Genomic DNA, 14,182 nt, shown 5'->3' on the forward strand with positions numbered 1-14,182 from the left:
ACAGTTTGCGGGATGGCTGAGCTATCTGCGAACCTTGCTCCATTTCCTGTTACCTGAGAGACCCAGTGTCGAGTTCCTGTACTTGTTTTCCCCAACTATATAGAGATGACGGCCAAACTCGGTCTGCAAACTTTCTCTTCTGAGGGAATGAGAGGGCACGTGTGTGCCTGGTAAAGATTGTTAATATATCGCCTTGGTCTCTCTCCTTTCTTGCCCTCCCTTCCTGTCTCTCCCCGTCGTTTCTCGCCCCCTCTCCCCGCGCCCCCCCATCCCCTCGTGCCTGTAAGTAGTACTTCCCGAGGGCGAGGGTGTTGGGGTGGGGGTAAGGTCTGCGGGGACAGTGACAGGAAAAGCTGGGATATGACATGACCTGGAGTAGCGGTCGGGTTCGGGGAGCCACAGATTAGAATGGGGCAAAGCCCTGCGGGATAAAGGCCGACGTCGAGTGTGACCGCAGTGGAGGTTGGCAGGGAGGAGGGGGGGGGGATGGCGAGTGGCAAGTGTGGTGGAGGCGACGCGGACAGGGCCAGGAGCTGCCTGATTTGGGGTTTCCCGGGGGGAGGAGCTGGTCTGCAGCGGGCGGGGCTACAAGCTGGGCGGGGCTTAGTCTGCGCGCTTCTGCCCGCGGCTCTCTTTCTTTAAGCCGCCCCATACGGTGGTTTGCCAGCCCGAACCATGGGCTGCCGGGCTCTCCTGCTCTTGCCTTTCCTATCACTCGGGGCCGCCGCAACCCTCCGGCCCGGGCTAAAGACTTTCGGCAGCCTGCACTTGTCAGCCAACCCCACATCCAATCCCGCCGTAGCCAATAACTACTCAGTTTTATACTTCGAACAGAAGGTAAGCAGAGGCTGGGGAGTAAGGGTTTCTGGTCCCAGGTCCCAACTGCCCATACCTTGCTTGGCTAGTATAGCTGGACTGAGCACCGCCGCCCACTTCAAAATTCAGACTTACGACTGTGTTGGTTTTAGTTCACATTTTCTGGAGGGTGACCTTTATCCCTAATTTAAAACCTATCACCTTTATCCCTAATGAAAAACCTATCAGTAACAATATTCAAGTGTCCCCCAACAGAGACCAAGAAAAATTTATTCCTCCTGGAGGTGTGGGATACAGATCTTTAGCTCAGAGAATGCCTCTATCTAAACTCTTTTTTTTTTTTAACCTTGACCAAAACCAAATGGAAACTAACCTTTGACCCAGGTTTCTTAACCAGAATTCTAATGTATGGAGACTAAGTTTGACCCCTAGGTCTCTGAACACGAATTCTAATGTACCCATTACATAATACTCACACAGTGTACAATGCCAGCCCACCTATTCACTTCACTAAACTGCTCTCGGTGAAATCTTTGTTACTTTTAGAGGTTGAAGGTCTGTTTCCAGATCTGAGGTGAGTGCAAGGATCAGGTCTCTTGTCTTTAACTAGAGTTCACAGTTTTAAGACAGGCTTCTCCAATGCCTGTGTAGTTGGCTGCAGCACGAGACGTTAGCCTACAAATCTGAATGGAAAAGTACCTGTGTCCTCTGAAATGACAAGGAACCCTTATAATTTTATAGTTCTGCAGGTTGCTGAAGGCTTGAATGTGCGAGGTAGTGGGATTAGAAAGCATGTAAGAGTCTGACTTGGCTGTAGAAATCACACCGGGATTCCGGCCCAACTCTGTAGTCTTGGACAGGTTACAATTAGTTTCTGGGCCAAGTTTCTTGATTTACTGAAGAAGGGTGCAGTGCTGAGTAAATGAAGCAGGTAGCGTGCTCTAGCAGAGTAGCTGTGGTAAACTGGCAGTTCTCCATGCATGGTTACTGAGGTGATGTTTGCATAGGAGTTTGTGAAAGACATGGGTTTGCACAGCAATTTCATTTTGAAAAAAAAAAAAACCCTAGAAATTTGAATTTGAGTTTCTAAAAAAAGAGAAAGCATTTTAATTTTAGCCAAAGGAGCAGAAGTCTCCTTTAATCCCCTACAGTTTTCTCATTTGTAAGCTGGGAAGTTAGAGTCAGCACCATTGCATTTTATGTTTTCCCTGGGAAAGCCTCCTTGTGGTGCCAGCTGCTTCTGGAGGCCCAGCTGAGGTGAAGGCTGTACTAGGAACCCTAGGAGCTCCTCCATCTAGCACCTCTGGCCCTCACACCTGAAGCCTTATGCTTCTATCTGCTTTCTTTAGTCTGGGATTTAAAAATAAAGTTGTTTGTTTTTGTTTTTGCTTTTGTTTTGTTTCTTTGTTTGCTTATTGTAGAAGAAATTGAACTCAGGACTTTCCCCATGGAACTCTACGCCTAATTCTTTACAGCATCTAGTTATTAACAGTAAAGTTAGAGGGAGAAGCTTTAGGATATATGATCTCTAAGCTTTCCCTGGGAATAACGCATCAGGGGGAATGCACGGGTGGGAGGGATGGAATAATGCTGAGTGTGTGTGTGTGTGTGTGTGTTGTACTCACCAGTGCACATATGAAAGGAGAGGAGGATGTCAGGTGCCCTGTGCTATCACTCTCTCTGCCTTATTCCCTTGAATAAAGGAATGTTCCCTCAGTGAACCCAGAAGCCTGGCAAGTCTGGACCCAGAAGTCCTAGGCAAGTCTGAGGTCATGGCTGATTTTTTTATGTGGCTGCTGGGATCTGAACTCAGGTTCTTAACCTTGCACAACAAGTGTTCTTACTGAGCCATCTCTCAATTCCCTCCATTGTTTTTACAATATAATTTTTCTTCTTCTTCTTTCTTTCTTTCTTTCTTTCTTGTTATATTTTTTGGTAATTGGCAAATGTGTTTGGCTTTACTCAATGTGAAACTTTATACTCTAGGCTTGTACTTAATCTATACTTCCAGATACTTTTACTATGATGCGTTGTTTATGTGATGCTGCTGGGAATTAAATCCAGGGCTTTGTGTTAGACAAGCACCAACTGAGCTACATCACCATCCCATTATCCTTTTCTTTGTATATTTTTATGTGGTATATGTGCATGTTTGTATGTGTAACTGCATGTGTATATAGGTGCACCTGCATATATGTATGGATGTTTGCAAAGGGTTTCTTCTCCATCTAATTTTTGATACAGAATCTCTTACTGAATTCAGCCTAGCTGGCCAATGAGCTCTAGAGATTCTGCTCAGCCCTAGGATTATAGGCAAAAGCCACACCCAGTATTTCAGAAAGTCTGTGATTCAGAACTGAGGCTCTTTACTATCTTCTTCCTCTGTGGCCTGGCAAGGCCCATTGTGTAAGTGTACCACAGTTTGTTTACCCAGTCTTTGGTTGAGAGACATCCGGGTTGTTTCCAGATTCTGGCTATTATGAACAAAGCTGCTATGAACATAGTTGAGCAAATGTCCTTGTTGTGTGGTGGTGCCCAGAAGTAGTATGGCTGGGTCTTGAGGTAGAACTGTTCCCAATTTTCTGAGAAAGGGCCAGATTGATTTCCAAAGTGGTTGTACAGGATACAGGCAGTCCGCATGAGACTTGATAGGCTGAGGTCAGATGTTAGGGGAGGAGGGCTCTCCTTTCTGAGGACTAGGGAAGGGAAGAGACTGGATGAGGGAGGGAGGCTGAGATCATGGGGTCAGGAGGCAATGAGGGAAGGGGCTACAAGCAGGATGTAAAGTGAACAAATTAAAAATTAAGAGAAGGAAACAAAAAGAAAAATACAGGTGCACACAGAGGAAAACTATCTTCTTAGCCCCTCATTTATACATTCTTGATAAAAGTTTAAGTGTGGAACAAAGCTCCATGACAACATGTCATTCTAGCTAAGGTGGCAAGTGATGTCTTAGCGCGCAAGGCAAATGTTTAAATAGGAATATAATCAAGGGTCATCATGATCCCAACCATAAGGAACAGCTTCTTTTTGCCAGATTTCTTGATTCTACCTGCATCCAAGAGGGCTTTCTCTAACCCTTGATTTTATCACCCTGAATATCTTATCTCTTCTTGCTTCTGCTTGAATACTTTATCCACATTGTTGCCCAGACATTGGGCTGCTTATGCAGTTCAGATTGGCTTCTCGTGACTACTGTGATTATGCGTCTTCTGGAAACTGCTGGTCATCTCCACCCAGCTATTCCTCTTCTGGCTAGTGCTTCAGTTAGCCTACGTCTGCCTGTGGCCACTGGCTCCTGCAGGCCTTCCCACAGCTCCTTCCTTAGTTGTGGGGTGAGCATGCCACGAGGCTGGGGTATTTTGATGTGTGTACATCCTTCAGTTCTGCTTTCTATTCCTCTTTGGGGTTTCCCTTCTCAATTTTTTCTCCAATGGCCTCATATCTACTAAAAATCAGCTTTAAGGGGCTGCTTGGAAGAGGATATTGATGATAATCTTTCCCTTCTTTCTTTTCATCATTGGCTTCTGTTGATGACCTTTCTTAAAACTAATATTGTATGACCTTTTAATTGTTGCTGTGTTTGATGATCCAATCATTTCTGGAAGGACTCTTGGAGGTCACAGAGCTGGCCTCTTCTGTGTGATGGATTGACTCTGATCTACGAAAGGGAGGGTAGGGAACTTGGTAGAAGTTAAATAAGTTAATCATTAGGAACATAGACTTTAGAGACAGACAGCTTTGAGAGGGAACTCTGTTTTGCCCCATTGAGTAAATTGATGAGTTACTTGGAGGTAGCCCCTGATATGCAGTTAGTAAGAGTGGTAATAATTATACCACACAGCTCAGAGGCTTGTCATGGGGTGTGGTAGTATGTGCACAGTGCTTATCTAGCAGAGTATATTGTTGGGCTGTCAGTACATGCTAAGCAGTGATTATTTTTATCTTTCTGTTGCTTAATGCTTTAATTTACTTCTCTCCATTCAGAATAATATGTTTAATAATTCCTTATGACTAAAATTGTTATTCTGGAAAACATGAACATCCCTTTGAACTTTTTGTGTTACATTTGATTTTAAAATCTTTTGTAAGTTAATAGACTTGTAACAAAGGAATTAATGTTTTTTTTTCTTTAAATGATTTTCTCTCATGTAGACATGTAAAAAGGATATCAAACTTTCTGTTTTTTTTTCCCCTGTACTATTTTGAGTTTTAGCAAAAGGTAGAGGGGTAATAGATGTAGTTGGAACATTTTATTAATAAGACTGCTGAAATAGTAAGTTTTGTAGTAGCTGAGTGTTTTAGCAGCTAATGTTAAAATGTAACTAAATGCAAATTAAGGTAGAGGTACTTCATGACTACTATATTAAGCCATTTTCCCACCCACCAGCCCACCCACATACTGAACCCTTACCATCTTTCCCATGTCAGGAATGGGCGCGGGGTTGAGGGGCAGTTCCTAGAGAAGTGGAGATGATTATATTCTAAAGATTCTTAAATTGTTGACCATTCTATTTGTGCATACTCAAGTTCATATCTGAGGTAAATTATAAAAAACACTGAAAAATTGTACTCATGTGGCTACCTAACGTCTGCCTCGAAAGAGATCCCTGAATTGAGGTCTGTTTAGTATTTCCTTGCTCACTTACTTACCATAACTGCTCACAGATGGATGCTATACATAGTAAACCTACCGAACATCTGTGTTCATTTAGTAATTAAAAGTTAGTTTGCCTATCTTTTTCAATAAATAAAACATTAGAGATGTATATCAAATTTTATTAGCCAGGCATGGTGGTGCACACCTTTAATCCCAGTGCTTGGGAGACAGAGGCAGGTGGATCGCTGTGAGTTCGAGGCCAGCATGGTCTACAAAGCAAGTCCAGGACAGCCAGAGAAACTGTCTTGAAAAATCCAAAACTAAAAAAAATAGATAAAAAAATTTTATTGCGTGGTAATTTCTCATAAAAAAAAATCTCTAGGACTTGACCGATGGCTCAGAAGTTAAGAGGGAATACTGCCGTTGTAGAGAGGACTGGATTTGGTTCCCAGCATCAGTGTCATGTGGCTCATAACTGCCTATGATGCCAGGTTCAGGATGATCTGATGCCTCAGGCCTACCCAGAGACACAGATATACATAATTACACATAAAAAATTGTTCTTCATCAACAATTTTTATTATATACTTAGAAAATACATGTGTGAAGGAAAATTATAAAAATATTTTTGTTATGGCTCATAGCATTAAAAATCCTAGTTATTGTTTGCTAATTGGAAATGAATTAACATTTATTGAGTATGCCTTCTGAGCCAGATACTGTGTATCTTTTTTTTTCTTTTTTGACAGTGCTTTATTCATGCTAGGCAAGTGCTCTGTCACTGAGCTTCATGCTTAGTCTTTCATATTTAATTGGAACTTTTACAAATCTTTAGAGATGTAGGATTTAATTGAAGTTATAGAAATTGCCTTTATCAAGCTATTAAAGGATAATAATTGTGCCACTTTTTAATCTGTTGCTTCAATATCTCTGATCTTTCCTTGGCATTATGCCTTTATGTTATAAATAATAATTTTAAAAACTTGGTGAATCTCTGTTTATTTTCTACATTATGATTTAGCCTTTATAACAATCCTGTTGTTACCCATTTTAGAAACAAGACCATTGGAATTTAGAAAAATTAAAGGAAGACACATCTAGTTAATACCATTTGTAAGCCAAGTAGTTTTCAAGTTGAAACTGTAACTAAGTTGTGGTATATTTTTAAAAGTGTCTTATGGATTTTTAAAAATTATGATTTTGAAGCACATTTGACAGTGTAAGGAAATGTTCATGCATTAATGATAAAGGAAACAAAAATGAGTGTACAGTATTGCATTAATCTATTTCCCACGTTATAACAAAGCCTGTGAAGGTGAGTACTTTAGAAATAATAAAACAGTGTTGAGTATGACAGTTTAAGCAGTAGTATGGCACTGATTTTTGGTGGTTGCATCATATGGCAGGAGCTAACAAGAGGAGATATTATATAACAAGGTAGGGAGCCAGAGAATACAGAGGAGGCAGCTCATTGTTTTATAACAAGTCTTAGGAAAATTCATGAGTTAATTCCATAGAGGGGAGTAACCCCAAATAACCTAATTACCTCCCACTAGGCTCCACCTCTTACAGATTTCACCACCTCTCAATGTCTTTGCTTATGGCCAGATTTCCAGCACAGGAATCCGTAGAGGGGACAAACTCTATCTAAACCACAGCAAATGTGTCTTCAAATTCATGTATTATTTATTGGTTGCCTGTTTTATTCTAGGTGCTATTCTAGTAACCTTTTATGCAGTATTTTAGGCATAGGGATGATCAAGTACACAAAGTCAGAGATAAGTGTATGTCTGGTGAGAACAATTTTAAGACCAGTGTAGCTAGGGTACATGTGCAAGGGAAGGGCAAGTAGGGCACAGAGTGGGAAGGGGGAAAGGGGACAGTCTTTAAGTCATTAAGAACTAGGTGAGAAGCCTTTTGAGTATTATAGCAGAAGCATGACATATTCTGACTAACGGTTTAGCAGACATGATCTGGCTATTGTGTTAAGAATGGACAGTGGAAGGGAACTGGGTGGAGCAGGAAGAGTAGGCTACTGCAGAAAAAAACAGTCAGATTACAGTATTGGCTTGAATTAGCAGAGTAGTAGTGAAAGTTCGAGAAGTGTTCAAGTTGAGGAGTATATTGATGAGTTAGATATGGGGTGAGAAATAAACTGACATTGAGGATGGTTTCATGGTTTCTTGACCTGAGCATATTGGAAGATGAAGTTGCCGTTACTAAGATGTCTTCAGGAGAACTAAGTATGGGGTTAAGGGGGAGATGAGGAACTTGTTCCTAGATGTGCTACTTGAGTCAGGGGTTCAGAAGAAAGGTGGAGCAGGGACCATATTTGAAGCTGTTTTAGTACACAGAAAGCTGTAAAGTCAGTGAAGATGTTTTCTTTCAGATGCTCATGTTAGCTGGGTATGGGGAAGTGTGCTTGCATTTTTCTATTACTGGGGAGGCAGAGGCAGGAAGATCACTTGATCCCTGACCAGCCCAGACAATCAGATGGGACACGGCCATAGACGCTCATTTCAAGGGCATGAATACAGTCATTGGCCACGGGATTTAAACCATGGAAGCAGGGGATGAGGCTCAGTGGTGTAAAGTGCAGTCGTGAGGTAGAAGCGTTTGGGGAGTTAGTGAACTGAATGCCTGACATGCATAGCACTGCAAGATGGGTGTTGCTGGGAACGACAAGACCTAGCATTTGAAGAAGGGGCAGTGACCAAGTGGAAGACAGATTATTGGAAAATGGAGGAAAATTCAACCAGACAAATGAAAACAATTTCAAAGGTGTTCTGTGGATTAGTAGTAAGCAAGGAGGTGGAATTGTCATTGAAGAGGAGAAACGAGCAGGGTCATTGCTCAAAAGGTGACTGCACAAGAGGGCTGGCCGGGTTGTCTAGCTTGATGGTGGCCTTTTAAGGCAGGCTTTGGGGAGGAAGAAGGGAGACTTGGAAGGGAAGAGCACACCCACCCCGTGCAGGGGCAGTATAGGATAATGTTGAGAGAGGCACACTGCTGTATTAGAGGGGCCAGGATGTTTGCAAGTTATGTTTACAACTGCCCAGAAAGCAAAGAGTTAGCAGGGGTAGAAAAATCAGCAGTAGGTGAGATCTCATTCTGTGCTTCTCTATATTTTTCATGTTGTAATGAATCTGCATCATTTTGTAATCTGTTTTCAAAGGTATAATTAAAAATTGCTTTCTTTTGGCTGACAGGCAGTTTGTTACAGTATTGGAGCCAAAGCCTGGGCTCTGTGAGGGCCGTCAGTACCATGGCACTGGTGTGGTACTGATGTGCATCTCCTTTACTGTGCATCCATGACTGCTGTGGATCTTTCCTTTAGTATTGTACATCCTTGTTTTCTGTTTACAGCTGAGACAAGGATCAAGAAGAGAGAGAGAGAAAAAAGTGTCCTTTTCTACCTCATTTCTATCCGGGTGTAAGAGGAGTAGAGGGGGGAAGGAACGGAAAGAAAGATTCCAAGAGGAATTTGGGGGTGTCTGAAAAGGAGTTAAAATCACACAAGTCAGCCAGAGCAGGCATTGTGTCCATCCCTTTGATCTATCCCATCTGTTTGCTTTTAGACCCTTTTGGCTGTCTGTGGCAGGAAGACACTCACACACTTAAAACCACGGTTTCTCCCAGGACTTATCAAATCCGTTCTAAGCAGTTTCTCCACTCCACCCTTCCCTGCCCATCTCCATTTCCTCCTCCCAACCTCCATGCCACTTTCTTCCCACCCCAGAATAATCCCAGTAGTAAATAATAGATATCATTTGAACTAGTACTATATGCCAGGCAGTGTTCCAAGTACTTTATATGTATTAACTTATTTATTCTCAATCGGTGATATCCTGGTGCTCATGTCTAATTTATTAATGGGGAAACTGAACTACAGAGTGTTAGCTATTTTAATCCCTGTTCCAGTCTGCCTCTTGATATTTCTAGGTCTGACTCAGAACTAGTCTCGTCCAGTTGGATAACTTGGTCTGACTTTCTCTATGCAGGCCAATTCTTACAAGACATTTGAAGATATGTATATACATGAAGCATGGTTTTGGAGACAGCAGCTTGACTTCTCCCGTGGAGCCCATTATCTGTCTGGGCATTAAAAATCTAGAAACCAATATACATCAAGAAGATTACAGCTTTGGGACTGGAGCAATGGCTCAATGGTTAGGAGCACTGAGTTTAATCCCCAGCACCTACACAGCTGCTCACAGCCGTCCATCTAACCTCCAGTCTCAGGGATCCAATGCCCTCTTCAGCCTCCAAAGGCACCTCACACATGTGATGCTCAGACATACAGGAAGGCAATACACCTACACACAAAATAATAAAGAAGATTACAACTTGTAATAATTTCTTGAAAGAAATAGGCAGGAGGGGTGGTTTTGTGTGTGTGTGTGTGTGTGTGTGTGTGTGTGTGTAGTTGATAACATCTGTAGTCTATTATTTTCATTTGTGTACTCCTAGTGTTGTAACCCCATTGCTGTGACACTGTAACTTCTGGAAGAGAAGAGCAGTTAGTTGTCGCTGTAGATCCTTTTCCACTATTGTTCCCACGGGTCATATTAATTATCTAAATAAAAATGTGCCATGGTTCCATACTGTTTGCTGTATTAAAAACACTATTCTGAGCCTGTGTTGGTGATTCATGCCTGTAATCCTAGCACTTGGGAGACCAAGGCTGGAGGGCTGTCATGAGTTCCAGTCAGCTTAGACTACAGAGTGAGACCCTGTCTTAGACCGAGGGAGGCATGGGGGAGAACAGAATCCTGTAGCATTGACAGGTTTCACTTGTGGCTCCAGCCCACGGTTCAGGTTTCTAATCTGTTCTCCACACATGCTCGTTCACATCCTGCCTAGTCCTCAGCCCACGTTGCTCTCTTCAGTTGTTTCTTTGTTAGCCTTTCCTGCCTTTATCGATCTCATCCATTCATCCGTCCCAGACACTGCTACAGGCAAGAGTCCTTTCGAAGTCTGCAGAGCATGGCTGGCCAGCTCTTTATACTTTTATGGTGGCAGGTATCTTAGTCTTGCCTTATGTCTCAGTATTTGTTTTGTATCCTTCTATTAATGCCCCGCCTCCCCCCCCCTTTCTTCTTGAGACAGGTTCTTAGGGCATAGCACAGACTAGCTTCAAACTATGATCACCTGTCTCTGCATCCAACGTGCTTGGATCATAGGTATGCACCACCACCACACCTGATTTATTCTTTTTAAAAAAAAACTAGACCACTGTCTTGACAACATCCATGTTCTCACTGAGTATTATTGTACTTAGCATCTTGTCTTCACAAATCTTGTTAATCTGTATCTTTTGCCTTTCCTTTTGTCCACTTGAACAACAGTAGGAGTACACAATGAAAACAATAGATTAAGATGTAATCAACTCAAACATTCGAAGTAAGAAAGAGCTGCATGAATGGGGGATGGTGATAGTTACAAATGGCTGCGGCTGCTTCTCCTCCTCCTCCTCCTCCTCCTCCTCCTCCCCTCTTCTTCTCCTTCTAAGATTTATTATGTATACAGTGTTGAGCCTGCAGGCTGAAGAGAGCACCAGATCTTAGTATACATGGTTGTGAGCTACCATGTGGTTGCTGGGAATTGGACTCAGGACCTTTGGAAGAGCAGCCAGTGCTCTTAACCTCTGAGCCATCTCTCCAGCCCTGTCTGTTTCTTCTTGATGAGCAAATTAGAATACGTCTATCTGTTTTCATTATGTTCATTTTAATAGCTGTAGCTAGAAGTTTACTTTGATCTTTCTTCCAGCTTACGAACGGAGAGATTCAGAAAGTAACAAATTAATTCCCTGCTTTTCATTGCATGGTATATAGTTGGAGGCTGTAGAAAGGGCAAAAAATGAGAACATTAAGAAAAATGTGGGTGGGGGAAATACCTCAGTCGCTTAAGTACTTGCCTTGGCAGCAGGAGGACTGGAGTCTGATCCCTGGAACCCATGTTAAAAACAAAAACCAAATGAACCTCCTGAGTATGGTGGCCTACCCTTGTCACTTCTGCCCTGGGAATGTGGAGACAGGTGGATTCTTTGGGCTTGCTGGCTAGCCAGCCTTTCCTGTGTGGCTATCTCCAGGCCAGTGAAATACCTTGTCTCAACACAAGGCTGATATAGGGTTGAGGAGTGACATCTGAGGTTGTTCTCTGGCTCCCACACATGGATGCACACAGAAATATACATAAACACACAATAAAAGGGAAAAAAATGTCTTCTTAAAGGTTACTGCTGTCAGAGACATGGAAGCACAAGCCTTTAATTTCAGCATGTGGCAGGCAGGGTAGACAAATCTCTGAGTTCAAGGCCAGCCTGGTCTACAGAGTGAGTTCCAGGATAGCCAGGGCTACACAGAGAAACCCTACCTGGAAAAACAGAAAAACTAAAAACCAACCAACCAACCAACAACAAAAACCCAAGGTAACTGCTGTCAGGGGATGTAGCTCAGTGGTGGAGTTTGTACTTAGCATGCTCAAGTCATGTACACGTGTAGTCCTGCATGTACACCTCCCACCTTTTTTTTTTTTTTAAGAAAATGCTTGTATGGTGGCTAATTGGCTTTCATTCAAATTTACTAGAGAGCTAAAGGAAGCATGATTTTGTTTCTTAATTTGCAAACCAAGGCTAACTCTAGTTGCTCTGCAGTGCTACTGGGAATGCTGGGAAGCAGACTCCTGTTATCCACGCCTCTGTCAAGCCCATGGCATTCTGCTTCTTCCTGATTACGTGTTATAGGCTGATGCATCCGTTAGGAAAAACCAGACTGTCAGATTTCGTGGATGCTTTCTTTGAGCAGTGCTGTTTGTAGGACATGCTGTTTGGAGATGAGAAGAAAACTTTCCCTTTGCTTCCTGAAGGTCCACTGGAGTCAAGTAGAATGCAGATTAAACTGGAGATCATATACAGAAATCTATTTCCATGCACAGGGAAATATCACAGTAATATGGCCACGGGGAATTCAATATGATTCAGGTGCTTAATCTGAAAAGGGGTATGAGAGTATGTAGACAATTTTGAGGGCTCTGAATTCTGAAGACTGAAATTATCTTCTAAAATGTTTCTCTTTGGCATTAGGGTGAGCCTAAGGGACAGGCATTATCATGTAACAAAATCCACTCCCCAGTCTTCCTTTTGTTGTAGGTAATGCGATTTGAGATGGGCTCTAGAGTATGAAACAATAGTGAGATTTCTGTCCAGGCAGAAGGTCTTTGATGCACTTGAATCTGCCTTCTAATTCTCTCTTCCCACTATACTAACATTTGTGGTTTGGGGAAATGTTTTTAAAAGTTTTTTAACTTTTATTAAGTACCCTTATTCCTTTCCTGTGTGTTTGTGTGTGTGTGTGTGTGTGTGTGTGTGTGTGTGTGTGTATTTGAGGCTTGATACAAGTGTCCCTTTAGGGAAGTTTTCTATTAGGAGTCCACACATGATAAAAAAGCATGCTATATTTGTCCTCACCCTGTAAGTTTGGCCAACTGCATTGTTATTTAATAACCCAATTTAAGCCAGGAGCGACAAGCCAGACAACGGCTCTGACTCATCAGATAGGAAAGTACGGAAGTACTTGTTATTCTTTGTCAGTTTTTATTTCTATGCAGTTTGAAGCAGGGTCATGCTGCAGACACTGTCCTTCTAAACACTCGGAAGCCTCTGCTGCTTCCTGTGGCTGATGGCCTCTTCCTCTGAGGGGGCAGCCCCTGGGGTAGCTTTCTTGTCCTTGGTGCTGATGGGCTTCCTTTCCCTTCACCATTGTCTTTCCATGGCAATGAGTAGCTTGGGCTAAGAGGGAGCTCTCTTTGCAGGCACCTGTGCTCTAATCTTTACGGTGTGACCACCCCTTACAAGAGTTCATGTGTACCGAGACTCTTTCTGATTTTGCTACTACCTCAGTCTTGATTGTCTGTGAACCTGGAAGGTCTGTTGTGGTGCCAAGGCTCAGGATGGAATGTGAGGATTACCTACCACCCAAAGCTGCCCTTTGCCTCCTATGTATGAGCTGTGGCACGTGCATGCCCCTCTCCAGGGATGTGACATGAAAGTCGAAGGGGATCAGCAGGAGTAAGAATGGGACAAGAGAGGTAACAGAGGTGAATATGATACAATGCATTATATAATATATGAAAATCATATGTATGGCTATTGGTAAGACACTTACTGACAAGAGACTCTTTGAGAACCCACACCCTTCTTGGGCATGTATCGACTTTTTCCTAGGTGCCGTTCCCCTTGAATGCCTGAACGTAAGTTTTGGAAAACCTTTTTCTTTATAAACTCCAACTCTCCTTCATACTGACTGTCATGAAGCCTAGCATCACCTACAGAGAGGGGACGTTTCTGAAAAGGCCTGTTCAGGATGCTGAGTGCCACATAGGGTAGTGTCTCCTCCTCCGTGCTCCCACTGGCCTTAACAGTTTACAGGTTTCCTTCTTGACAATGACTGCCTCTTGTTCTTAACAAGGACGGGTGGCTATAACACACATGTCTATCCTCTCTCTCTCTCTCTCTCTCTCTCTCTTTATCTCTCTCTCTCTCTCTCTCTCTCTCTCTCTCGGCTTTGATTTATTCTCTCTTGCTCAACCTCAGTGTTCATGTGCTGTGCTGTATGCCTTTAGGGCTTGTTGAGATTTCTGACTTAAACTGCCGGATCATTGGTGAGAGGAAAACAGAATCTCATCTATTTTGAGGATGACTAAAAGTCGTCATTACCAAATGGGGAGCTCTATGAGGTCTGAGGCCATCAGAGGAAAATGATGCTT

At 42.8% G+C, this 14,182-nt stretch overlaps 1 protein-coding gene across 3 annotated transcripts in view; it reads left to right on the forward strand.

Annotated features, from left to right (window-relative positions):
• PRCP (prolylcarboxypeptidase) overlaps window positions 1-14,182 on the forward strand; it is a 51,575-nt gene that overhangs the window by 530 nt on the left and 36,863 nt on the right. The window contains exon 1 of one of the 3 annotated variants that reach the window (XM_084768055.1): window positions 568-837. The exons of the other annotated variants lie outside the window; for them this stretch is intronic. Within the exon in view, the coding sequence (XP_084624181.1) occupies window positions 676-837 (162 nt within the window). The 5' untranslated portion in view covers window positions 568-675. Of the gene's footprint in view, window positions 1-567; window positions 838-14,182 lie in introns of those variants that run through there. 3 annotated transcript variants of the gene reach the window in all.

Source organism: Acomys minous (genome assembly GCF_964271855.1).
Source record: "Acomys minous genome assembly, chromosome: 2".
Taxonomy (NCBI): Eukaryota; Metazoa; Chordata; class Mammalia; order Rodentia; family Muridae; genus Acomys; species Acomys minous.